The sequence below is a fragment of the Notechis scutatus genome, chromosome 2 (genome assembly GCF_049901735.1).
Source record: "Notechis scutatus isolate UNSWTSFEM ecotype Mainland chromosome 2, rNotScu1.2, whole genome shotgun sequence".
In the NCBI taxonomy this organism is placed as follows: domain Eukaryota; kingdom Metazoa; phylum Chordata; class Lepidosauria; order Squamata; family Elapidae; genus Notechis; species Notechis scutatus.
Window position 1 is genome coordinate 19,999,533 of NC_142010.1, and position 26,574 is coordinate 20,026,106.

Consider the following 26,574-nt stretch of genomic DNA (forward strand, 5'->3'; position numbering starts at 1 on the left):
GCATAGCAGTGTTTCAGTATCTAAAGGACTGCCACAAAGAAGGGGTTAATCTATACACCAATGACCCTGAAAGCAGGACAAGAAGCAATGGGTGGAAACTAATCAAGGAGAGAAGCAACCTAGAACTACGGGGAAAATGTCCTGGCAGTTAAAACAATCAGTGGAACGACTTGCCTCTAGAAATTGTGGGTGCTCCAACACTGGAGGTTTTTAAAGAAGACATTGGACAACCATTTGTCTGAAATAATACAGGATTTCCTGCTTGAGCAGGGAGTCCTTCCAGGGAGTCCTTGTTGTTCTGTTCTGTACAGCTAGCTCCTCGCCTGTATTAGTCTTGATAACTGAATGTCTATATGGGAAGGGAAAAGAACTAGCTAATAAAGCTAGAAGTTTGTCGACTGAATGTTCTAATATAAGAGGGGAACCTTATGCTACATTATAAATTGAGGGAAAATATTGCAGGTATTTGATTGACGCAGAAATTCTGGTTCTTTGTTGACTGTGCAGCCTGTTCAGGAAATCAATGCTCCAAAAGTGGGTCTCAAAGTGAAACGGCCAGGTCTGTGTGAGCAATCTGGCAGCTTGAGGTAATTTTTTCAATTTCCATCAGGCACTTGGAGCAAAGCAAACAAAAATATTCATAGTTAGTGAAGATATTAACAGTTTTGTCTCTGGCAATACATCAAACATGAATTAAGGCAGTGAATTCAACTGCTTTGGCTTCCAAAGAAGATGGCAAGGGCTTCACCCAGCAGATTAAAATATAAAAAGTAGCCCTTATTAAATGGATTCCATCTCCCAGAAAGGAGGACCCATCCAAAGAGTCCAAAGCAGAGATGGTATTCAGCAAGTTCTCACGAGTTCTGGAGAACCGGTAGTGGAAATTTTGTAGTTGTTCGGAAAATACCACTTCTGGAGATTTTACAGTATCCTTCCCCTGCCATGCCCATCAAGCCATGCCCACAGAACAGGTAGTAAAAAAATTTGAATCCCACCACTCCAAAGTCAGGATTTTGTACACATGAGTAAGATTTCGGTGAAGTTTCTCTACCAGGTAACTTATACAAACGGTTATGTTGTCAACTTCCTTCATCTCTAGTCTCAGGAAGCAGAGTTGCAAGATTCAAAATTGTAAATCACTTCAAAGGAACATGGAGTGGTTAGAAGCTTTGCTTCAAAAGCAGCTGTAAAGGCTTGACATTCAAGAAGACAAACACAATTTGTTCTTGAGAAACAGCAAGAAAGTTAATGGCAAACCCATAAGAAGTCTTTTATTTTGAATAGGAAAGGCAATGATTGCTCTGGCTGAGATTTTATTGTGATTACTCTGATCATGGTCACTCTGACACAAATCTGATCAGTGACCATTTAAACTCACAATGGCTGCAGGAAGTCACTGCTGGACATTATAAACCACTGCACTATCCAATCACACACAATAAGCACACCAGCTTGCATTTCCAACTGGTTGCCAAATGCCCTGTGATTGTGTGATTGCCATTGTAATCTCTGCCACCTTCCCCAGAAAGAGAGAAGCTGTCAGGCAAGATTGCTGGTGGAGAGAATGGAGGGGAGGCTGCCGGAACAGAGCTCCAAAACAGACCCCAGGTGTGGCTTTTATCTTTTTGGAGATTATTTTGGCTGCCTGACAACTGGTTTTTTGCTGGGGCACATCTTGTTTAAGTAAAGGCTAAGAAGCAGAATTTAATTTTCTAAAATGAAACACAATAAACAGGGAATCATGTAAGTCTGAGGTTTAATGGATTATTGTCCTCTTATATAAATCTGCTAGGAATTATTTCAACCTTGTGGTTTATCAGTTTTGTCAGGCTCAACTATTCCAGCTGCTTTCAGAGGATTCACACTGTGCCTTTTACTTTCAAAGGAAGAAACCTGAAGAGAGATCTCCCATTGGAACAATGCACCTGCCCACTGAATCCTTTCTTATTTATTGAACAAATTTATATTTTTGTTAATATTTGTTATTTTGGACTATCCACACAACAGTCCTTAAGGGACTATCAGCACAATAGGCTTCTCGAAGCCTCGGTGCCTTTGGTGTCGCAAGCCTTCATTTCACAGCTTCTGCATTTACAAAGACTTCTTCAGCTCGGAGCTTACAGGATCGTCCCCAAAAACCTGGAATAGGGTTTTGGGGGCGTTGAAGCAACACCTTGTGCCAACTCAGTAGCCTGCCCAGGTAAGGGAGAGCTCAGTAGTTCGTGCACAAAAGACGATTTGTTTCGCCTTGTTTCCTAACGCCGAGCAGCTTCCTCGCGACGAACAGCTGAAGGTGAGATCATTCGGACCAAGATCAGAAAGATTACGTAAGGAAGAGCTGTCTAAGCAGAGCTGTTGGGACTGCCACAACGTGGTTCTGCAATAGTAAAAAAATAACATGGCAATGGTTAATTGGCGGGAGTGCCATTTTGTAAAGGCAACCAGCTTCTAGCCTTAGCAAAGCTGTAGTGCCTGTCGCAAGGAGACTCCAGCCACGGTTAAAATTGGTGGGAGCGCCATTTTGTAGAGGCGGCCATTTTCTAGTAGCTTCCACTGTGCCTCATGATCAAAAATGGCTGCTCATAGAGAATTATCCTGGAGAGATTTGGAACATTAAGCTAACTAATTACCCTAATTATTGGTGGAATTCTGTTTTCAGGGACTGGAAAACAGCCGAAAAAATGGCCAAAACCTGCCAAAAACCAGGCCATTTTTGGGGCCATTTTCAGGCTGTTTCCAGGCTGTTTCTGTGCCTTTTTCAGGCTGTTTTGGGGCCATTTTCAGGCAATTTTTCAGGCTGTTTTTGGCCCCAAAACAGCCTGAAAATGGCCCGAAAAATGGCCTGAAAATGGCCAAAACACAGGCCTGTGTGCACTGGCCAGCTGGTCTTTGGGTTTCTGGCATTCCGACATGCACTCTGGCACGCGCATGCACACGCATGCACGCAAGTTCCGGTTTGGGCACTTGTGCTGAAAAGGTTCACCACATGAGATAGACCATGCCAGTCCATGGAGGCTCTATCAAACATTGTGTTAAATGTATTTTTTCCCCCATTTTATTCATCGTCTACCATACTGAGACAAATGAAACCCAAAAAACTTCTATAATCCACATAGAGTTTATAAACTAAAATAAATGGAGTTGTCTCCCCTTTGCTTCTGAATCACATTTATTATCATCAATGACAATGTTCCAGTCTCTTCCATTCAAATCACATTTAGCTTTCCTGCTTATCATGTGGGACTTTTATTCATTTCCACAGTAATCTTACTTTTCCTGATTCCATCTTACAGAATGGATTCTCTAACAGAATGTGCTTGGCTCAATTTTTTTTTGCAGATGTAGCGGTGTTCAGTGGTGCACTTCCCTGAGCTGGCGGTGGCACCATCATCCAAATACACACAGTCCCCTCCATTTCCTGTGGCTTCCAACCTGCAATCGAGCCAGAAATTAGGCAGTGGAGGGTATTTCCCACCTAGCAGTACCAAAGGGGTCCTGAACTTACAGTTCGTCTAGCTGAGTCTTGCCTTCTCAAAGATGACTCTGCAGATTGTTCCCCAATTCACCTATTTGGAAGTGTTGACCGTGCAATACATCTACATCCCAGGAGCTCAGCCTCCCCCACCACCACCACTCTGACCATGCTACTTCTACAGGCAGTCCCCAATTGCAACCACAATGTGGACTGGAATTTCCATTGCTAAACAAAGGAGCTGTTAGGCAAGTTGTGCCCAATTTTATAACCCTTTTTTAAACACACTTGTTAAGCGAATAACTGCAGTTGTTGCATGAATCAAACGATTTTAAGAATATCCAGCTTTCCTTATTGATTTTGCTTCTTGAAAAGATCGCAAATGGCAATCACATGACCCCAGGAGGCTGCAACCATTGTAACTGTTTTGCCAAGAGATCTGGGGACCACAGGGTGATATGGAGCCGATCATGTGGTTGGTTTGATTGTGGTCACTAGGAGGGTGGGAATTTATTGGGTTTAGTATTGTTTTATTTCTGTAAACTGCCAGAATCACCATGAGCACCACATAATTTTTCCAAATAAATAAATACATGCCAGTTGCCAAGTACCCAAATTTTGATTATGTAATTATGGAGATGCCGTGATGGTTGTACTGGAAGGATAAATCATAAGTCAATTTTCTCAGTGTGTTAAAATTTTATATCATTGCTAAATGAATGGCTGTAAGTCGAGGACTACCCATAATGCATTTTGAGTTACATTAGCAGGGCCAAATCTTTTTAGGGGGGAATGCCTGAATACTGGCAACCAGGAGGCTCTTTCTAGCATCAGTCCTGAGCTGGGGAGAGCCTCTGCAGAGGCATTTAGCTTTCAGCTTTTGCCAATTGAAAGGGAAAGAGGAAGAGACTCACGTTGAATTTTCTCCATCTAGCCACTTCCAGGGCTGATTTGGTTCTCTCTTGAGGCCGATCCAAAAGACGTGGTCTCTTGTTAACATCCTCATAAAATCCTTTAAAATAAAAACATGCATGTTAAAATGTTGCATTGCTAGATTCCCGGTGGAATTTCTGAATTAACATATAGGCTAAAATGACTAAAGCTAACTTTTTTTGAAGTAACATTTAAACCTTTTATACAAAAGTAAAACCCTGATTTTCCTTAAAAGAATCTTGGCAATGTCTAAAATTTTACTTTTGGGTTCCTAATTCTAGCCTCTGAAATTCACGTGGTTTAAGCATCTGGGGATCATTATGAGTTCAAGTTTCTAAGCAGTAAAAAGATGAAAGAAGCAGGTGACTGATTTATTTCAATGATGTTTGGACCAATATTTTTTTATTTTATTTCAAATTTTCTATGTCAACAGTTTTGCTGATGACACAACAGCGATTGGTCTCATTCGAGACAACGATGAATCTGCATACAGACAGGAGGTTATACAACTTGCCTCGTGGTGTAACCGGAACAATCTGGAACTGAACACACTCAAAACCGTAGAAATGATGGTAGACTTTAGAACAAACCCTCCCATACTACCACCTCTTACAATACTAGACAACACAGTATCAACAGTAGAGACCTTCAAATTTCTAGGTTCTACTATATCACATGACCTGAAGTGGACACCTAACATCAAAAACATCATCAAAAAAGCACAACAAAGAATGTTCTTTCTGCGCCAACTCAGAAAGCCCAAACTGTCGAAGGAGCTGCTGATACAGTTCTACAGAGGAATTATTGAGTCTGTCATCTGCACCTCTATAACTGTCTGGTTTGGTTCTGCAACCAAGCAAGACGGACATAGACTCCAGAGAGTAATCAGGACTGCAGAAAAAACAATTACTACCAACCTGCCTTCCATCGAGGACCTGTATACTGCACGAGTCAAAAAGAGGGCTGTGAAAATATTTACAGACCCCTCACATCCCGGACATAAACTGTTTCAACTCCTTTCCTCAAAACGATGCTATAGAGCACTGCACACCAGAACAACTAGACACAAGAACAGTTTTTTCCCGAATGCCATCATTCTAAACAAATAATTCCGTCAACACTTCAATTATTTACAAAGTGTACACTACTATTATTGTTAATCTTCTCATCACTCCTTATCACCCATCCCCTCCCACTTGTGATTGTAGGACTGTAACTTTGTTGTTTGTATCCTTACGATTTATTTGGACTGTTTCCTAGTATGATTTGATTGTTGATTGTACCCTATGACTGTCATTAAGTGTTGTACGTTATGATTCTTGATTCTTAACGAATGTACCTTTTCTATATGTATACTGAGAGTATTTACACCAAGACGAATTCTTTGTGTGTCCAATCACGCTTGGCCAATAAAGAATTCTATCCTATCCCACCCTATTGCTTTGTGAAACTGGAAGATTTTGGAACCTCGAAAAAATTCAAAGGATCTTGAAGCTTTTGTTCAGAAAGGCATCTAAGGAGATTTGTTTTAGTAATATCAGGAGAAAATCCTTTTAACTTTTTCATGTTGTAGAACAGCATGCACCATCTATGAAGCAACATTATTTTTGGGAACTAATTTATGCTGGCTAAAACCAGTTACGTTGCTCACCATTTCCTCCTCTGTAATTTTGGCTAGGGAAGCATTATGCAAAATACAGAAGTTCTGGCTTTCCTTCCAGTTCTTTTCTTCTCTTGAAAGTTTGTAGCAGTGTTCCCAATATGAAATCCAGTCAGGTGGACAATCAAAGGCTTCCTGTTGGTGTTTTAATGGCATTAATGTTCCTAGAACAGAGAAAGATGGAAAGAATAGACACTAACTTATCCAGTCCTGTTCTTATGGCTATGATGGGGTCCTCCTGCTGAACTGGAACCTGTCTGGATGAGAAGACCCATGTTCTAGCAACCTTTGACCTGTAATCCTCAGATTAAGAGAGACTATGGATCTGAGCAGTGATTTGCATGCTGGATTTGAATCCAAGAAACCAGATGCAAATCCACTTATTCAGCCATGAATCTTTTTGTGGGATTTTTCCAATTAATGTGGTCAACCTGCCTCACATTTGATCCACCTGCTTTATGTTTACTGCTTCTGGCAGGAAATCAGTAAATGAAGAAATGCATGTGTTTTTTTTAAATTTTCAAACACTGAGACATCTCCAAAACATGGGAACTGAAGTTTCCTGTACTGGATGAAGGGGATTAGAGTATATAAAAGCCAGGGCAAGGCCAACTCTATGTTTCTGATCTAACTGCAGAGGTCATTCAGCTTCATGAAGTCACATGAGAAGCAGGCACTTCAAGGGAGAAGTATGAGGATCAAGATTTCTTACCCAGGAAAAAGAGGATGCTGCTTAAGATGAGGTGAGAAATGATTCCAACTCCAATTATTGTCTTTTTGTGTCTATCACAAATTGACCATAATTTCAGTTGGATTGCCTTGACACGAGCTGCATGAAGAAAAGGAAGAGAAACAAAATTCATCAGTATTCATCTTCTATACTACAGGAAGGTAGAGAGAAATCTGGATACTGATGGTTCCCCTTGAGCTGAAATCCCTAAATAAAATATACAAATTTCTAAATTGCTAAGATTTTTCTTTTGTTTTTTAATTTCCAAACTCAATAGTTTTTCTCGTCAACTAAAATGTCAGTCTGACTCTGATGAAAAGAAACTGAGATACAAAGTTCTCATTGAGCAAATAAAACTATTTAGGAGTACTTGCCTCTCTTCCTTCCTTTTTCCCTCCCTTCCTCCCTCAATGTCCACGATGGATCTGGAGGCATTTATGTAACTAAAGCTGATGTTCCAGACTATATTTGCATTTCATCTGGTTCAGAAGATTGAAACATAAAATAAAGTCAAGTCTGGCGAACCAGGATTGGGTAAGCTGTACTTCCCATCAACCAAAGAGTGTTGACTGGCAGGAACTAGAAGATAGACTTTCTCTGCTCTATTAATGGTTCTATAATTTTAGTTATAAGCCACTTGGAGCCACTTGATTGAGTAGGGCAGCTATAGGAATTGAAGAAATAAATAAAATGAATGATGCAGTAGAAGAAATACATGAAATGTTTGCAAAAAAGGCAGGATAAAACCACCCTGACGTTCAACTGCTTGAGCTAAACTGCACACAGTCCCAGAAACAAATCCATTTCCTCTTCTCCTTTTTGGAACATCCTGGACAAGGAACATGCCCAGAAGGTTCATAGTAAAATCTGTATTTTTGCATGCTCAGTGCAGACTTCCTGCTGTCTCTTGCTCTCTATTGAACATTTGATGTAAATGACATCTTAAAGCTTAGTAGGATGGCTCCTTAGCTCTATAATGACATTTTATTCTATTTCTGCCCCATGAAACATTAAAATTTAGCAGAAAGTTTTCAAAGTCCAACTGGGAACATGATACATGTCTCTATATGCTCCTATGGCCATTGGCTATTTCAATCCTTCATTGGGTGACTAGCTTCCACATCTTGATATTGTTTATTAATACCTGGTTCTTTTTCTTGTTCAGATGTACATCCATTGGGAGGAGGGCCCAACAGCTGATTTTTGACATCCATATTCAACATTCCTGGATTTGTCTGATCTGAAATTAGAAATGGATCTGTCACAAGGAGGGTCAAGATGCTTACAGAAGCTGGAAATTGTTACTAATTTCAAAGAATCTCTTTTTAGATGTAGGATACATCCTCTTAAAAAGTGTGCGGCAGAATATAATTTCTGATGCAATTTTTTAATTGCTATCAATAAATTAGGCAACTTTTTTGGTAAAATCAACATTCCATTTTCCACTTGACATCAAAAGGGTTGAATTCAACTGAGAATCCAAATTGATCTTTTAAATCTAAGACGGATGAAAGTCTATCAGAGAATCTGAAGGCTAGGTTAATTGAAAAAACTTTCCATATAGCAATATTCACAAACACCAATCCACAGGTAACACAGGAGAAAAACACTTCTCCTGAATTACTGACAAGAAATTAGGTCCATATTCCTTTCTCAAATCATAATTTCAGTAGAAAAAAAACTATAGCGGAGACTCAGGCAGGATCTTATAACTTCTATGTGATTTTTATGTACAGACCAACACTTTTTATTCATTTATTTTTAGTCATTCCAGTGACCATCTGTATCCACAGTTTGTCCTAATTTCCTAAAATCATCTCCTGAACCCTTGGAGAAAACATAGAACATATAATTCTATTATTACTCTTAACTACTATATATTACTATACCAATTATTTTAACTAGTATGTCGGTAGTTTTTTTCAAGAGAAACTGAGAAATACTGTTTTCACTAATGCAACTAATACCCACTGCTATTGTAGTAGCTTTTGCCACTGGTAACCATGAAGTATGCCAATATCTCTTGGATGGACACGTTGCAAGGTCCCACAGCCTCTTTCAACAGTGTTCTCCACTCAAACCCTCCGATACAAAGAAATCCTTAGCCTAAATTGCTTACTAGAAACTGGAATCCTTTCCCAAATAATAATTCCGTTTCTCCAAAATTGCAAAGGCACAGCAGGAAGCAGCCATTCCCCGCACCCATCACCTTCGCAACTGGACACAAACAACGCCTGGGAGACCGAAGGGAGGGAGGGAAACCCCCCATCTCCGCTTCCTCCCCAGCCCCAAATACCTGGAGAGTTCTAGGCCAGCCCCAACTGCTCCAACAATTACCGCCGTTTTCTTCCACTCAGCTTAGACGGCCACATGTCTCTTGAAATGAAAACGCAACTAAAAATGAAAGTATCTGCATGTACAAAACGTCCGTTGCCCTCTAAGCGGAACTGGAGGATTACCAGTTTGCAAAGCGACAAAAAAAAGACTCCCGATTTTCCCCACGGCTTTGTGAAGAGAATACAACCCTCCCGAGGCTGCCCAGAGAATCCTCCATTGCGAAAAGAAACATTTCAGCTGCCTTCATCCTTTGTTTTCCTTCTTGTTAGTATAGTATAGGGTGGACCTGCCTCTAAAGAACCTCCCCCTCTCCCTCCCTCCCAATAGAATATAATATTTGTAGCTTCAAGTTGAACCGTGGGGTCCTTGAGGCTGACTGAGCTGCTTTGTTTATTTATTTATTTGATTTGCCAATTGTTTACAAGATAATAAGTATAAATGTATACATAGTTGTGAATACATGAAATGGGTACATATAAGAAAAATAAAAGAATAAGAGAAACAATAGGACAGGGACGGTAGGCACGTTGGTGCGCTTATACACGCCCCCTACAGACCTCTTAGGAAAGGGGTGAGGTCAATAGTAGACAGTCTTAGGTTAAAGTTTTTGGGGTTTGGGGAAGAAACTACAGAGTCGGGTAGAGTATTCCAGACATTGACCACTCTATTGCTGAAGTCGTATTTCCTGCAATCAAGTTTGGTGCGGTTTACTTTGAGTTTGTATCTATTGTGTGCTCTTGTGTTGTTATGGTTGAAGCTGAAGTATTCATTGACAGGTAGGACATTGCAATGTATGATTTTATATACCATGCTTAAGTCAGACCGAAGACGGCGTAATTCAAGGTTTTCAAGTTCTAGAATTTCAAGTCTGGTGGCATAAGGTATTCTACAACGAGTAGAGGAGTGGAGAACTCTTCTTGTGAAATATTTCTGGACTTTCTCAATTGTGCTAATATCAGATACGTAGTGTGGGTTCCAGACTGATGAACTGTATTCAAGTATTGGTCTAGCAAATGTTTTGTATGCTCTGGTTAGTAGTGTGATATTACCAGAGAAAAAGCTACGTAGGATTAGGTTAACAACTCTTAATGCCTTTTTGGCTATGTAGTTGCAGTGGGCTCTAGCACTTATATCATTAGAGGTGAGTATTCCAAGGTCCTTTACAGAGCTTGGGTCATCAACAAGATCTTGACTATTCAGCTTGTATTTTATTTTCTGATTTTTTTGCCAATATGTAAGACAGAGCATTTATTTGTTGAGATTTGAAGTTGCCATTTGTTTGACCACTCTGATACATAGTCAAGATCTTTTTGTAGGGTAGCAGTATTGTCTGTGGTATTGAACAGCTTTACATCATCAGCGAAGAGAACGCAATTGCTCTTAATATGATCACAGAGGTCGTTTATGTAGAGTATGAAGAGAGTTGGTCCTAGAACACTGCCTTGGGGGACACCACTATTGACAGGTACAGAATTTGATAGGACGCTCCCAATTTTGACCATTTGTTGTCTGTTTGACAGGAATGCTTCTATCCAGTTATTCAGTTGTCCAGAGATACCATAGGATTTTATTTTTAGGAGTAGTTTGTCGTGTACCACTGAATCAAAGGCTTTACAGAAGTCTATGTAGATTGCGTCTATTGCTTTGCCCTGGTCGAGTTGTGTCGTCCATATGTTTTTGCAGTGTAAGAGTTGCAGATTACAGGATAGTTTTTTTCTGAAACCAAATTGTTTATTGGAGAGTAGGTTATTTGTCTCTAAGTGAAGGATGATGGATTGGTTAATAATTGATTCCATGACTTTACAGGTGACGCAGCATAAGGAGATTGGCCTGTAATTTTCAACTAGGCTTGGGTCTCCCTTTTTGAAGATGGGGATGACTGTGGCTTGTGACCATAGGTTAGGCAAGGAGCTGGTTCTGAAAGATTTTTCAAAGATTATGCTTAGAGGTTTGGCTATGGCAGTGGATAGCTTTCTTAAGAAGTAGGCACATATTCCATCCGGTCCAATAGATAGAGATGGTTTTAGGTTGCGTAGTGCTTTTTCAACATTGTCTTCTGTGAAATCGATATGTATTAGATCATTGTTGTTATCTGTGGTATGGCTAGGAAATACTGGGCATGATCCATTGCTGTTTACAAATACTGAGCCGAAGAATGTGTTAAAGATGTTGGCTTTAATGGTGTCGTCGTTGCAGTCTTTACCATCAGGTCCTATCAAGGGAGGGATGGACCTTGAGTCTTTTAGTTTGTTGTTTACAAAATTGTAAAAAGCACGGGTGGAATTGGTGCTTAGAAGGTTTTCCTCTTGTTTAATGTGATAATTGGTGCATTCGGTCTTTATCTGGTGGCATAAATTTTTGTATCGGTTTTTGAAATTGGCAACGTGACCAGATTTGTTTTTCCGCCAGAGTGATCTCTTTTTGGATTGAAGTTTCCTTATTGATATGGGTAATCTGCTTTTTGTTTTGTTTTGGGAGTTGTTGTTGGTACATATAGTTTGATGACTCTTTTGACTTCAAGTAAAAATATGTTGTAATGGTCTTCAACAGTATTGCATCCAGTGAATAGAGATTGCCAATCAAGGGATGAGAGATCGTTGTGTATAAGATCATAGTTGCCTTTTTGAAGTTACAATTGGGAATTACATCATTGTGGTGATTTTTGTGTGGACGTATGTTGAGACAAAAGTCAATCATATTGTGGTCGCTACTGGAAAAGGGTTCTTTAGTTTGTATTCCGTAAATTAAATTCAAACTATTGCAGAAGATGAGATCGAGGCAGTTGTTTAGTCTAGTGTTGTTGGTTACTAGTTGTTCCAGTCCCAGATTTGTAGTAGCATTGTAGAAGGTTGTGTGTATGATTTCAGTTGTACAATCATTTAGGGTCCAGTCAATATGAGGTAGATTCAAATCACCAAGAAAGATAAAAGGGTATGGGCAGGATGCAGCCCATGTTAGTAATGTATTTAGCTTGTTTACATGTTCGATGTCATAATCAGGTGCTCTGTAACATAGTAAGAATCGAATTGTGATATTTAAGGATAGTTCACAGATGATGGTCTCAGGAAGAGCAAGCTCCTGGGTAACTTGGATATTTTTAGATGTAAGGATTTTTTATAGAAGATAGCAACACCACCTCCTCGACGATTTTCACGATCTGATCGGTAAACATGATAGTCTCTTACTGTGGTAATGGAGTCGGGAGAGATGCATTGAGCCATGTTTCACAGACAAATATAATGTCAAAGTTAGCCATATTTAGGAGGATGAGAAATTCAGGTATTTTATTCACGAGGCTTCTTGCATTGAGTAGTTTGCATTTAAGGCCGGCAGTAGTTGGAATTGAGGTAGTTGGGGGCGTGCGTGCCTAGTCTTGGGTGATGGTGGATCGGTTGAGGTAGGGTTGTGGTTGAGGGTAAAAGCTGAGTATTGGGTTGCGTGGCTTACTTTTGATACAGTCAGCATGGTAGTCAATGTACAGGTCCTTCTCTCCATTGTCTAGACGGTTTTTGAGTTCAATGCGGAGTACACGGGAGTGGGCACGTTGCTGTATGGTTAGGTCAGGGCGGCAACGGAGGTTCTTATGGTTGGTGTTGGTTTTGGCGAGTGAGTTTATAGTATAAATGAATTTACGTTTGCTTGTTTCATTTTTGCAAATGACTCTGCACAGGCGTGGGGCTACAGAGCCGTCACTGTTATTGAGCTCTCGGCCAATGCGTGAAATGTCAAGTATTTCATCAGCGGAGATGGTTGATGCTTGATAATCCCTGATGATGTTTCGACAGTTGTGATGTCATCATTGTTATTGGTGACCTCTAGACCAAATAAGATGGCGTTTGGACGTTTCCGTTCACGCTCAACAGCTTCTCTGATGAGGATTGGGATATCAATATTTGTCTGGGTTGTGTTTATTTGTGGATTGGGTTTTGGATTGGGTTGTGGTTGTTGGGTAGAGATGTGGTTTGTAGCTATTGGAAGTTCAAGTTTTTGCGTTGTTTCTTTTTTTCAAGGTTGGATATTCTTTCTTTTATGGCGTCCAGGGATGCTACTATGGTTTCAATGGTATCAATTCTTTCCAACAGATCCAGTTTGGGTTTGCATGCGTCCAGGGATGCTACTATGGTTTCAATGGTATCAATTCTTTCCAACAGATCCAGTTTGGGTTTGCATGAATTGCAGTAATATGGAAACTCATTGGATGATTCCAGGTATTGAATAAATTGCTCGGTTAATCCCAAGCAGTCATGATGAGTGTATTTCTTACACAGAGAACATTTGATGGAGTTTTCATTATCCTTTAGATTTTTGTAGCATTTAAGGCATGTGCAGGAGTCTTGTGGATCATTGGTGGGGATTATGTTCTCTGTAGGTAGTGCTTTGGCATAGGATTTTTTCTTGTCATGGTAGGTTTGTTAAGATGGTACGTTGATTAAATTAATTAATGGAACAATATCACACCAAACAATCATCAATTGCAGTAATCTCTCTAGTCAGATAATATTTCTGGGCAACAATCAGCCTAATCAATTAAATATTCTAAACACTAATCAATTAATTACACTAATCATTAATCACATTGTTCATTTAATCACACTGTTTATTGTTTATTCATTTAATCACACTGTTTATTCATTTAATCACACTGTTCATTGTTTTTGTTTCTTTTGTTTATATTTCACATTTCTAAACTGCCCATCTCTCAAAAATGTTTGCAAAGGTTTCTTAACTTCTACTGGGTAATGTAATGTCTGCAAACTCGGAGAGCACCGGGGACCTACTTCTCTGTTGGGGTCAATGTGCAGAAAGGTGGTGATTGGAGAAAACAAATCTCTCCAGATGTGTACAGAAAGACGTGAGTGGGATGATGCTGTGGTTCAGGTTTTGTCATGCCATTGGAATGTATTCATGCTAGAAGCAAAGACCCAGACTGAAGCATGTGCTTCATGCAAAAGCCAAGCCAGATGAGAACAGAGATAGCGGCCTGCAGATAGACGTTGGATTCTTCCCAAAAGCCCCAGCCTGGGAAGTGCTGAAGCCCTAAACCAAGAGGGACATACATCCCTCAATGTCAACTTAAAGGAGAGAGTGTCCAGGTTTGAAAATGTGCAATCAAGGTAAAATATTCGTTCAGCCTATTCCCTTTTTGCCTCTCTCTCTCAGTCAAAAGTAGAGAGGAAGAAGAGAAAGACAACAGACTGGAGGAATGCTGGAAAATAATTCTGGGAGAAGAGATAGTTGCAGACATTAAGAGAGAGGAGAAAGACAGACATGTTGTACTAGGAAGTTTTGACTCATTGGGGGAAGAAAAATCCACAATGTGGGTCAGGAACAGGAGGGGAACTTAGCAACATCGGTATTTGCCCGATGAAACACCCTGCTTCTTGTTTGAGATATGCACCAGGCACCGGGTCATACAGAAAAATAAGGTAACAGAAATTATGACAGAGGCAATTCCACTTAGCAAAGCAATTCTTACAGAAGCAAAACAGCAAGTCAAACCAATTCTGCTGACTCTACTATTATCTCCCACTAATTCTACCTATTCTATTATTAGAAACCTCACGATTCTTGACTCTTGACGAATGTATCATTTCTTTTTATGTACACAGAGCATTTGCAGCAAGACAAATTCCTTGTGTGTCCAATCGCACTTGGCCAATAAAGAATTCTATTCAATTGTATCTATTCTATATCCCTTTAGAAAAAGAAAGAAAGAAAGAAAGAAAGAAAGAAAGAAAGAAAGAAAGAAAGAAAGAAAACCTTGGTGCACGTTCTCTCTTTCTGGGAAGCATTTTCTCTGCTTAAAGCCATAAGCTCTGCCGCTGAAAGCAAATCTCCTTTAGCATTTTGTGATTACTGGTTTTAACCCACAAAATTCAAACCAAAGTGTTTTGTTTTTTTTTAAACTACCTGTATCGAGCCTACAGATAGCCGAACCTGGCCAAGAAACAACGTTGAGAATACGTCAGCTCTTTTTTTTTCTTTAGCAGCACCGCCCACGAGCGTTATAAGAGGCAGCAGCTGATGAGCAGGATTTCTCTTGCTGACCCCATAGAAGGAGATTGGCAGATCGGCAAGCGCCTTAGTGGGACTCGGAGCGGATATTTATTTCTCTTGCACTTCGCAAAGGGGAGTGGGGGCAGAGCGAGCCGAGCGAGCGTCTCCTGTGGAAAGGGAAACAACTTCGCCATCTTGTCGGGAGGGAAAATGGCCGCACCTGGAATCCCACCGTGCGGTTCCCCCAACAACGGAGCGGCCTCTCCTCCTCCCGTAACCCGACCTCCTGAGCTCCGGAGGTCTTGGGAAAAGGTAAGCGGGGAGTCGGTGACGGGAGCGGGTGGGTGCAAGGGGCGGCCAAGCGGTTGCGGGGGACCCCAAGGGGCCAGGAAGCGAGACATGGGGTTGCCCCAGTGGGGCGGGGGAGGCCGGAGGCAAGGGCACTTATTCCTGCACGAGGGACTCCCCCAGCCCCTCCCCATATTCCTCTTCGGCCCCATCTCTTCTTCCCTCTCTCTAGGGCAGGGGTGTCCAACCTTGGCAACTTTAAGACTTGTGGACTTCAACTCCCAGAGTTCCTCAGCCAGCTTTGCTGGCTGAGAACTCTGGGAGTTGAAGTCCACAAGTCTTAAAGTTGCCAAGGTTGGACACCCCTGCTCTAGGGAAAGGCTGGAGAGGGAGGAGGGGAGGGAAGAAGGGCAGGAGTTGGTGGAGAACAGACTGGAGGTTTGGGGGGGTGTTTGCTGGTGAAGTAGAGAAAAATGGAGACTTTCCAGAGAGGAGGGAAGAAAGAAGCTTTCTCCTGGGGCACCCTGGGATAAACAGTGGTGGTTTTTTCCTATCTAAATCTCCTTAAATGTACTTGTACATAGGAAAGAGGGGGGAGGCCGGGTCTAGCGAGGAAAGGGACAAAAACTTAGCGTCACAGAAAAGTAGGTCTCTCTCTCTCTCTTCCCCCCCCACCCAAATGTACAGGTACACTCTGCCAAGGAGTGGCGGTGACAAAGGTATCCAGAAGGAGATGGGAAAATGGCTGAAGGTAACCGAAGCCTCTTCTAGGATCCAGATGTCCAGCCCCGCCCAGGAGCAAGAGAAACCCCCCCAGTACATTTTAAGAGGCAAAAGAGGAGTGGCTGGAAAGCAAGTGAGAGGGAGGGAGGGACGAAATCTTCCCTGCAGCTTCCCTCCCACAAAGTCGGAAGGGACAGGAGGACTTCTCTTTCTTGCTTTTGCTGGAGGAAGAAGGCTAGCACGGAAAGGAAAACAGCCTTGCCATTTATCAAGCAAAAGACAGGCAGTCCAGCAGTGCAGAGGCCTCAGTTTCAAATACCTGAGCTTTGGTGATCTTGGAAAGGTAAGTGAGCAATCAGTAATGGGAGCAATAGGTGGGTGCAAGGGGCGGGCTCAGAGATGGCATCCAAAGGGCAGGAAGAGAAGCATGGGGTATCTCAGTGAGTGGGGGGAGGCTGGAGCACTTCTAGGATCTCCCCCACTCCTGAAGCACCCCCATATTTCACTTCAGCCTATTCCCTTCCCCCCTCCTCTCTCTCATTGAAAAGCTGAGGGAGGAGAAGGGAGGACGAAGCAAGGTGGGGTGATGCGGAGCTGCCCCACACCTGCTGACCTGAGCGCCCTGCCATACAGGCACTGAAGCGCCACAACTGCCACTGTAGAGAGAGGGTGGGGCCTCTCCAAACTGCTTACTTCAAATAGTAAGGCCGGTGGGATCTGATGAGCCACTGCCAGCAGCTTGACTGAAGATCACTCTCTCTCCCATACACTCATTGGAATGTTTTCTCTCTCTGTCTTGCCCCATTTGCATGCAAACGCCCTCCATGGGTTAACAAGGTCTCATTAAGTGGAAAGTAGTTGGGGGTGGGAGGAGCAGGAGACTGGTAAACACTTTTCATGCCGAGAATGAAGGTTTCTGGGTCCCTGACTCTGCAAAAGAGGATGGGTGCCTGAATCTGTGATATTATAGTACCCAGGAATGTCTGCACAAAAAGCATTTCCAAGCAAAATCTCTCCCTCCCTCAGAGCCAAAGAAACAGAGAAATGAAGAGAAGACATGTTTGCAAGTTGAGTCCTTGTGGCAGGAAGGGAGGGAAAAGCATGAGGTATCTTAGTGGGTCAGGGGGGCCTTGAGGGCCTATTCTGTCACTACCCCCTTCCCCCACCCTGAGATACCATGTTCTTGAATTGTGAGTTCTTAGGAAATTATCCCTTGTGTATTGCAAGCAGCTATTTCCAGTGAGGCAAACTGGACGAAACAAGTGGGGAAAAATATTTTCCTTCCAGGTGTGGCCTTACTAAGGATTTATGAAGTACTAATGCTTCACGTGATTTTGATTCTATGCCTCTGTTTATATAGTTATGGTTTCTTGAGTCAGGTTTTGCCTAGTTTGTACTTGTATCTTTGTTTTTTCCTTCCTAGTTGCAAAACCTTGCTTTTCTCCACATTAAATTTTGTGTTGTTGGATAAGGCTCATTGTTCAAGTCTGTCAAAATCTTTTTGGATCCTGAGCTTGTCTTCTGGGGTGTTGGCTATTCCTGCCAGATTAGTGCTATGTGCAACTTTGATGAGTTCCCCTTCTATTCCATCTAAGTCATTTAGAAAGATATTGAAGAGTACTGGACCTTAGAACTTTGTGGTACCCCACTTCCCTTCATGTGGATGTAGTAGTGTTAAGGAGTACTCATGAATATGATTTGTCAGCCAGTTACAAATTGATCTGGTGGTGATGCTGTCTATTCCATATTTTTCTAGCTTACCAAGAAGTAGGTTGCGACTTACTTTGTTGAATGCCTTATAGAACTCTTAAGCATAGCATTTTGCTGTTTTACTAATTTAGTCACTGTCAGCTACTGGATTTTTCCCATTCAACCGAAAAGAATGAACTTCTGATCACTGGATGTTTCAAAAGGAATTCTTTATTGAAATGAGATGATTCCAGCAGGATTCAAAGCAGAGTCTAACGACTCCCAGGCATGCAGTGGTAGATAAGGGAAGTTAGGAGCCCTCCCCTTATCTTGATGTGTATTTTGTCAAACAAAGACCCAGCATGTTAATTCCCCCTCCCCTCCTCTGGGATCTTTTGAAGCGTTCCCAGGAAGTTTCCTCCCGAGCTGGAATTTTTATGGCCCCTTCTCCCCTTGCTGTCTTTTCTAGAGGGGACAGTTTTCTGGGGCATCTGGCTCCAATGCTTCAGTTGTATCATGTGTAGGTTATACAAATTCAATATAAGATTTAATATGTTTAGGTTACATTAAAAAGGATTTCTTTTCCAACTCCCCCCCCTTCTTCCATTGAAGAATGGCAGATACATGGATCTGACAGTCACTTTGTCAAAGAATGAAATAAGATTGGCTTGGCTTGATTTGTTTTTAACAAACCCATGCTGGCTCGTACGTATAACTTTGTTCCTAGATGTTTGCAGATCTGGGTTTTTTTATTTTATTATTTTCCAGTATCTTCCCAGGTATTGATGTTAGCCTGGTTGGGCTGTAGTTTCCTGTGTCTGTCCCACCCACCCACCCACCCTTTTTTTTTTGAACATGGAAACCACATCAGCTATTTTTCCAATCCTTTCATAGTTCCCCAGTGCTCCCAAGATTTTTGAAAGAGGTTGTACAATAGTTCTGAGATAACATCTGCCAGCTCCTTTAGAACTCGGGTGTAATCAGGTCCCAGTGATTTGTATTCATCAAGATCAGACAGGTGTTCTCTTACCATTTTCTTGCTTACTTTAAATTTTATTTCTAGTCTGTCTTTTACAATTATGTTTTTGGTAGGTTGGGCTATAGTTTCTTTTTACGTGCAGACTGATGCAAAGAATGAGTTAAGCAGCTCTGCTTGCTTTCTACTGCCTCTTCCTTGCCATCTTTGCTCTATAGTGGACTGATTGTTTCCTTGACTTTTTTTCTTGTTATTTATATGTTGAAAGAAACTTTTTTTTTATTATCTTCGACTTTTGTTGTAAGTCTTTGTTCATTCTGAGGCTTAGTTATGTGTCCCTTCTTCCATTTCCATACTTGTCCTTTTTATATTTCAGTTTATCAGAAAGATCTTTGTGCAACCATGCTGTTTCTTCTTAGATTTCTTGTTTTTCTTTTTCAGTGGTATTGTGTTGGACTAGGCTTTTATGATCATATTTTTCAGAGTTTCCCACACTTCTTGAATTGTTTTCTCCTTTAGGATCTTCATCCATGGAATTTTGGGGGGGCTCTCTGAGTTTGTTAAATCAGCTTTTTTAAAGTTTAAGACACTGCTTGGATTATATTCCATTGCTTATATTTGCATTATATGAAAAACTCTGAAACTTATAATACTTATAAAAGTTATGACTTGCCTGGCAGCATTATATTTATAAGTCTTATGTCTTCCCCACATCTCAGACCCTTTCAGCCAGCCCTACTTCCATGGGTTTAGAGATTGTAGCACCTGAGGGAGCCGTTGATGGTAAGTTTATAGGAAAACTGAAAAACTTCTACTGAATTTTAATGTTTCATGGGACAGAAATAAAGAAGCAAATGTGATTATAGACCTTGGGAGTCATCCTAGTAAGCTTTAAGATGTCATTTACAATAAATGTAGAGAGTGGGATACAGGAGAGAGTGGGAAGTCTGCTCCGAACATGCAAAAAATACAGATTTTACTTCAAAACCTCTGGCGCATGTTCCTTGTCCAGGATGCTGCAAAAAGGAGAAGAAGAAAATGGATTTGTTCCCTGGACTGTGTGCAGTTTATCTTAAGCAGTTGAATGTCAGGCCGGCTTTATCCCACCCTTTGTGCAGGCATCCATGTAGTTTTTCTGCTGCACTGTTCATTTTATTAATTTATTTAATTTCAATAGATGCCCTACTCAATCAAATGATTCTGGGTGGCTTATAATTCTAAAGTTACAGAACTATTAAAACAAAAAGAATAAAACATCCAGAAAATAAATACAAATAGCAGTCAAGCTAATCAACTAACAGTAAAGGCAAGGAATGGGGCCCTTCACCCATTCCGAGCTCCAGGGCCAAGTACCTAGCCAGGTTTTTAATGCCTGGTAAAGGCCAACAGGGTTGGGGCCATTCTAACCTCTGAGGGAGAATAGCCAAAAGGCAGGGGCTACAGCAGAGAAGGCCTATCTTCTAGTTCCTGCCAGTCGACACTCTTTGGCTGACAGGATCTGCAGCAGGCCCAATCCTGCTTCACCAGACCCGACTTTATTTTATGTTACAGTCTTTTAACTGAAGCAGATGAAATGCAAATATAATCTGGGGCAGGGGTTGGCAACTCACAGCCCTGGAGCCGCATGTGGCCCTTTCAGCCCTCTGCTGTGGCTCTCTGTCAGCTGATCTCACCACTGGCTGGCCCCGCCCTTTCCTCCCAGTCACTCCTTGCCTGGCCTGAGAAGGTAAGAGTGGCGGGGGATGGAGACGTAGTCCATATTCCAGAGTGGGAGCGAAGTGCCCCTGTACTTGCCTTTGCATGGCAACAGTATTCCGCCTTTCTTGCAGTTCCTTTCCCGCTCAAGGCAGCCCTCGCCTTCCGCTGCTTCAGGCTCAGAACTGTAAACTGCCGTGGCCTGTGCAGCACAGTGAAATTGTTTAGATCTTCAGGTTGATTGCTGAATTCCTCTCAGAAAGGGACCCTCGCAAGGGTGAGATAGAGAGAAGCCCTCGCAAGGGCGAAGTTTGGCAAAAGCAGGACCCTATCCAGGGTGAGTTTAAGCAGCGTAACCCTAGCCAGGGTGATTGAGGGACTCTCGCAAGAGTGATTGCAAAGCTAAAAGAAAAAAGAACACAAGACGAAGATTTCTTTAGGTGAGACAGCGCATTGCTTGAGGCAGATGGGATTGCCTCATTTGAGCCTAAGACAGATGGAATGTTTAGGCTACTGCTTGCTCTACGCTGTGCTCTTTTATTATGCTGAAAAGAGGGGGGTGAGGGGGGTTTACAGAAAGACAAAGAAGTTTACAAACTTTATCTTTTGAAACAGGCTTCCGTGATACAAGTAACGAACTTATTGATTAATAGTTTTCCGGTAAACATGTCTTTACAGAATACACATCTTATCTGACAGACTTTTGAATATACATCCTTTCACAGGCTTTTGTGAAATATGTCTGACACAGACCTCTGTGTTAATCTTATCAATTTAGCTTCTTCCTGTCAGTTATTTTCCTGTCAGTTTAGTGAACTTTGCTCTGAGAGGTATACGTGCTAAGCAAGATTTTTCTTATGGAAAAATACTGAGATAAAATAAAATAGCCACAATTCCTCCTTTTCTTTATTTTTTGTGCTCATGATTCTAGGTAGAGTCCTTTCTCCTCCCGAGTAGTCCCACAAGGTGGCAACAAACCCTTCAGTTTGTTGGTGCCTTGCAGATTCAACTCATACGAGGAAAAGTCCTCATCCCCCAAATCATGACTTGGCAGAGTTAACAAAACTTCTTTTGGAGAAAAGGAGTTATTAGTGTCTATTTCTTCTTCTGACTCTTGGTCAGAGTACCATTCCTGCAAAGGTTTTTTGACAAGGTCTTTTGATTCAATTACAGATGTGAGAAAGCTAACTTCATTGTCAAGTGTTTTCAAACTATCAGTTTTAGATGAATCATTAAGTGTAATTGCTAACAATGTGTAAGAAGAATTGACCTGAATATTGTGTTTTTTGTAGAAAGGTTGATTTCAAATTAGGATTGGGACCAACATCATAATGAGACATAGATATAGAAAGACGAATTGTAAAAATATTCCCTTCATCTCCTTGACCATCCCACTGACGTCCTCCCCAAGTGAACCCAACCATCCCTTGTTTTCTTGCAAGTGTCTTTCCTTTTGCAGTAAAAGTTATTCTGAGTGGATTTATTCTCTGTCCACAACAAGGCCATTGAGAGCAGGGAAGATGTGCTTGAGCACGAGTAATATGAATATAGTCATTTTTTGGTAGGTGCTTCCCACCAGATATGACCTGTGGATACACAACTCCATTTTTTACAATATTTGTCAACTACCCCACCGCAGGCAGAACGAGAAGTACCAGTACTATGAGCAGGACAAAAATATAATCTAAAGTTGTCAGCAGGTGCTGGAGAACAGGAGCCTTGCTTGTCCCATGTATCAGCTTGTAGTTTTTTGTCTGCAAATTTTTCTACTCCTGTTCCCATTTCAGCAAAATCCATGAAAAGCTGAGGAAACCATGGCCATCTAGTATAATTAGTGGTGGTGTTTAAAATTTTTCCTTGAAAATCAAGGATAGTCCAGGTGTAAGTTTGAGGTTGATGTTCATTTGTAGAAGATGATTGTATGCTTCGAGGAATGCGATGATAGCCAAATCTTGGAACAGCATGAGATGCAGACTGCTTAGAGATGGAGTTGTCAGCGATGAAGGCAGGATACCCAAGATAGCGAGCTCGAATGAGAGCTGTAGTCTTGCGATGGATGTCATCAGGGATGAGGTAGCGTCTTCGCACGACAGGTGGTTTGTAGTGATCAGGAACCCAGGAAGATGAATGATGCAATATGCATTTGGTGACATCACAGGGTGGAAAGCAGCAACGAAGATGCCAGCGTAGTTTATCTCCAGGAAAAGTTTTCTCAGAATTAGCTTGAGATGGCAATGTAAGTAAAACCGAAGATAGTGGAGTAGATGCCACTGAAGAAGTTGAAAGCAATAGAACAGTGTGATTGAAATAAGTGTGATTGTGAAAAAATCCTAAGCAAGAATAAGAACCTATAGTAAGTTGAGTAACATGTATAGTTAAAAATATTAAACAAGGAGAATAGTAATAGTAAATAGTTATGTCAGAAGTAGGAGAAAGAAAACTACCATTGTGTTGAAAAACATAATTACATGCAGAAAGAAGATTATCTTTAAAAATAAAGGTAACAGTATCAGTAAGGAAAGCAAAAATAGCATCAGGAGATGCCTTAAATTGAGAAAAGACAGGAAGTATTGATATCAGAAGAAAGATTAGGGTTAGAGTCAGGTTTGCCATGGTAAGGTCTGACACAGCGAGCAGGAACCCAAAGCACTCGATCAGGAAGTTGGACAGCTGCGTAACCTTTTCCCCAGGTGATGAGCTGTGCAGGACCTTTCCACGCAGGATCTGGAAGCTGTCTGAAATAAACAAGAGGACGGGAAGAGGGAACTACTGGCTTAGTGAAGTGGCGAGAAGCCGCTGTGGAGGGAGGAGAGCCAGTAAGATTGAGAAAGTTAAGAGTGTACAGACAAACATTTAAGATATTTTGCAACGTTGGGAGGTTTTAAGAGTAAGAGATAAAGGAGAAATAGACATTTTAATAGAAAAACTATGGTATCTGAATAAAAGCCTGAAATTGAGAAAGTAAATCACGTCCCCATAGATTGCAATGTAGAGGAAGGATATAGGGTTTAAGATAAGCAGTTAAAGTTGAATGCTCAGTAGAAGCAGAGAGCCAATGAGAGCTGACCTTAGCAGCTTGAGCTCCACCCACACCCTGCACTGAAGAAGCTTCTGTGAGAGACCAAGAAGAGGGCCATTCAGAAGAACGAATAACAGAAACATCTGCACCGGTGTCAATCAGACCTTCAAAAATTCGACCATTGAGTGTAACAGAAAGAGTTGGTTTTGAAGCTTGAACAGGCTGCTGTAATGCAAACAAAGAAAGTGGTTCAAAAAGAGGCAAAATTATAAGTGTTGCCACTACTGTTCCCTTTTTTAAAGTAAAGCAACGATCTCCTATTGCAGCCAATGCAAGATTATTAAGAGCAGAAGAATCATATAAGTAAGGAGCTGCAACCACACCCTCTATTGTAAGAGAAGAATTGGGAATAAGCAAGACAGGTGTGGAAGGAGGTAAAGGTTTGAGAAATGTTGTAGTTAAAGGAAGAGTAAAAACTGCACCAGGATCATCATACACAAGATCCTCTAACAGCACCACAGGAAATGTTGTGACAGGTAATTCAGCCTTTGTAGCGGGGCTAGCTGAAGACCCCTCAATTAGTTTCCCGAAGGCTGAGAAGGAGAAGGATTAGAATGACATTGTGAAGCCCAATGATAGCCTTTCCTGCAGCGAGGACAGATAGTTTTTGGCTTAGATGAGGAAGGTGGACCTCTGGTTTGGCCACGAAAGGCAGCTCCACCCCCTGGCAAACGACATTGATTTTTAAAATGTCCTGGCTTTCCACAGTTAAAACAATTGCCATTGCGTGTTACAGCAAAAGCATCAGGAGAAAAAGTGGAAACAGAATTAGAATTTGGTAATGAAGAAGTGATTGCAGTAGCAAGCATATCCATTTTATGAGTGGTTGTTCCTACAATTCTACAGAGTTGTAAAAACTCAGCCAAAGTCACTCCTGGCTTATTAGCAACTGGCTGTAGAATTTTTTGACAATCTTGATTTGCATTTGAAAAAGCCAATTTTATAAGTAATTCTTGTTTACTTTCAAACAAACATCCAGAATTCCCTCATTGCATTCACAGACATACACATCCTTCTCAATTTGTCAACTCCAGAGACTCTTCAAAGCTCTTTCCTTCCTCCAAACAACACTTCCACAAACCATCTCTCTCCTTCCTACTTCCATTTCCTTCCTTCATCTTTATCATCAAATCTACTTGCAATAAACAATCTTTTAGCTTCCCACTCTTGTCTTCTCAAGTACATCAGAAATTGTGGAAAAGCAGAACAATAGAGTAGCAAGACATTATTTACATAGTATTGACACATGGTAGAGTTTTTGCAAAAGATTCCATTAATCAATAATGAGTTTTGTGTTAAGTTGAGACATAAGATCACGGCCCCACATGTTGAACAGACACAACAGAGAAGTTATAAAAGACAGTTAAATGATTTGTTCTAAGATGGAACACACTGAGAATAAGAATGAAAAATCTGTGGGGTCCTTGAAGAATTTTGTTAAAAGACAAAGAAGGTTGAGAAGGACCTTTCTCATGATGAGATAACCCCTTTCCCCATCTGAATCTCATCCTGTGGAGTACGGGATGGCTCCCTGACAAAGAAAATGGTCTAGGGTAACAGCTTGAGAAAAGCCAGCTGTTGCAACAGATTGAACTGCTAAGCGATAGTCATTGTGCCAAGCAGCAAGTTGAGAAGATATCAGAGAAAAGAATCCTTTAATCAGTGCCTTCTGAAAGGTATTACAAACAGGCAAGGAGGCAGGAGAATCAGTGGAGTTGATAGGGTTAACATCAGGAATGTGAGGTGAGTTGTAGGGAGGAGGGGGAGGAGGGGAAGAAGTGTCTGGATAAGGAGGTGAGGAAGAATTTGTATCAAAATGAGCTGCAAGAGGCTTGGAAGTTTTTAAATTAGAAGAAGGGGAATCAGAGGAAACAGGAGAAAAAGATTTTTCAGGAAGACTAGAAGATGGATAAACAATTGTTATAGCAGCCATTATTGCTCTCCAAGAGATAAGTATATCCATGGGAGCTCTGGGAATTTCATGTAAATATTTTCCTAATTTTTCCCATTGAGAATGGCTAAGAGTTCCAGCAGATGGATAGGCTGGACAGTGCGCCTCAATATAAATTATAAATTTATTTAAAGATTTCTTCGAAATTGGGTACACAGTTGTACCATTAATTTTCTGAAAGGAATTAGCCTTCTTCACTAGACTATAAAGTTCGTCCCTGTGCCCTGACGAAACTTGAGAAAGTGAGGAGCCCATTACTTACGATTCGTACGAAACCTATGCCAGGTGCGTAGCAATGGGAGTGAAGGAGATGCACCTCTAGACAGAAGTCACACCTTGGAACCTGAAGATCGAAGAGATCCCAGACAAATCAAGGCATCCCGGACAAATCAAGGAATCCCGGACGAGCCCCCATTTGTTGCGTTGAGCAACCGGTCTGTTGTTTAGATCTTCAGGTTGATTGCTGAATTCCTCTTAGAAAGGGACCCTCGCAAGGGTGAGATAGAGAGAAGCCCTCGCAAGGGCGAAGTTTGGCAAAAGCAGGACCCTATCCAGGGTGAGTTTAAGCAGCGTAACCCTAGCCAGGGTGATTGAGGGACTCTCGCAAGAGTGATTGCAAAGCTAAAAGAAAAAAGAACGCAAGACGAAGATTTCTTTAGGTGAGACAGCGCATTGCTTGAGGCAGATGGGATTGCCTCATTTGAGCCTAAGACAGATGGAATGTTTAGGCTGCTCCTTGCTCTACGCTGTGCTCTTTTATTATGCTGAAAAGAGGGGGGTGAGGGGGGTTTACAGAAAGACAAAGAAGTTTACAAAGTTTATCTTTTAGACCAGGCTACAAGTGATACAAATAACGAACTTCTTGGCTGTTATTGATTAATAGTTTTCCGGTAAACATGTCTTTACAGAATACACATCTTATCTGACAGACTTTTGAATATACATCCTTTCACAGGCTTTTGTGAAATATGTCTGACACAGACCTCTGTGTTAATCTTATCAATTTAGCTTCTTCCTGTCAGTTATTTTCCTGTCCGTTTAGTG

General features: G+C 41.4%; 1 protein-coding gene across 3 annotated transcripts; it reads right to left on the reverse strand.

Annotated features, from left to right (window-relative positions):
* Window positions 1-1,739: 1,739 nt before the first annotated feature.
* On the reverse strand, window positions 1,740-9,405 carry LOC113428269 (C-type lectin domain family 2 member B-like). 3 transcript variants are annotated; one of them, XM_087953714.1, is made up of 6 exons: window positions 9,092-9,405; window positions 7,940-8,035; window positions 6,778-6,894; window positions 6,057-6,229; window positions 4,387-4,484; window positions 1,740-2,377 (listed from the first exon to the last, which is right to left on the reverse strand). In XM_087953714.1, exons 2-6 carry the CDS (start codon window positions 8,016-8,018, stop codon window positions 2,185-2,187), a joined length of 660 nt encoding a protein of 219 aa, XP_087809840.1. In that variant the 5' UTR covers window positions 8,019-8,035; window positions 9,092-9,405; the 3' UTR covers window positions 1,740-2,184. The 3 variants fall into 3 exon arrangements, with proteins under 3 accessions (XP_087809840.1, XP_087809841.1, XP_087809842.1); XM_087953716.1 differs by lacking the exon at window positions 1,740-2,377 and adding an exon at window positions 3,193-3,432; XM_087953715.1 differs by lacking the exon at window positions 9,092-9,405 and having other exon boundaries at window positions 7,940-8,622.
* Between the last annotated feature and the right edge of the window lie 17,169 nt (window positions 9,406-26,574).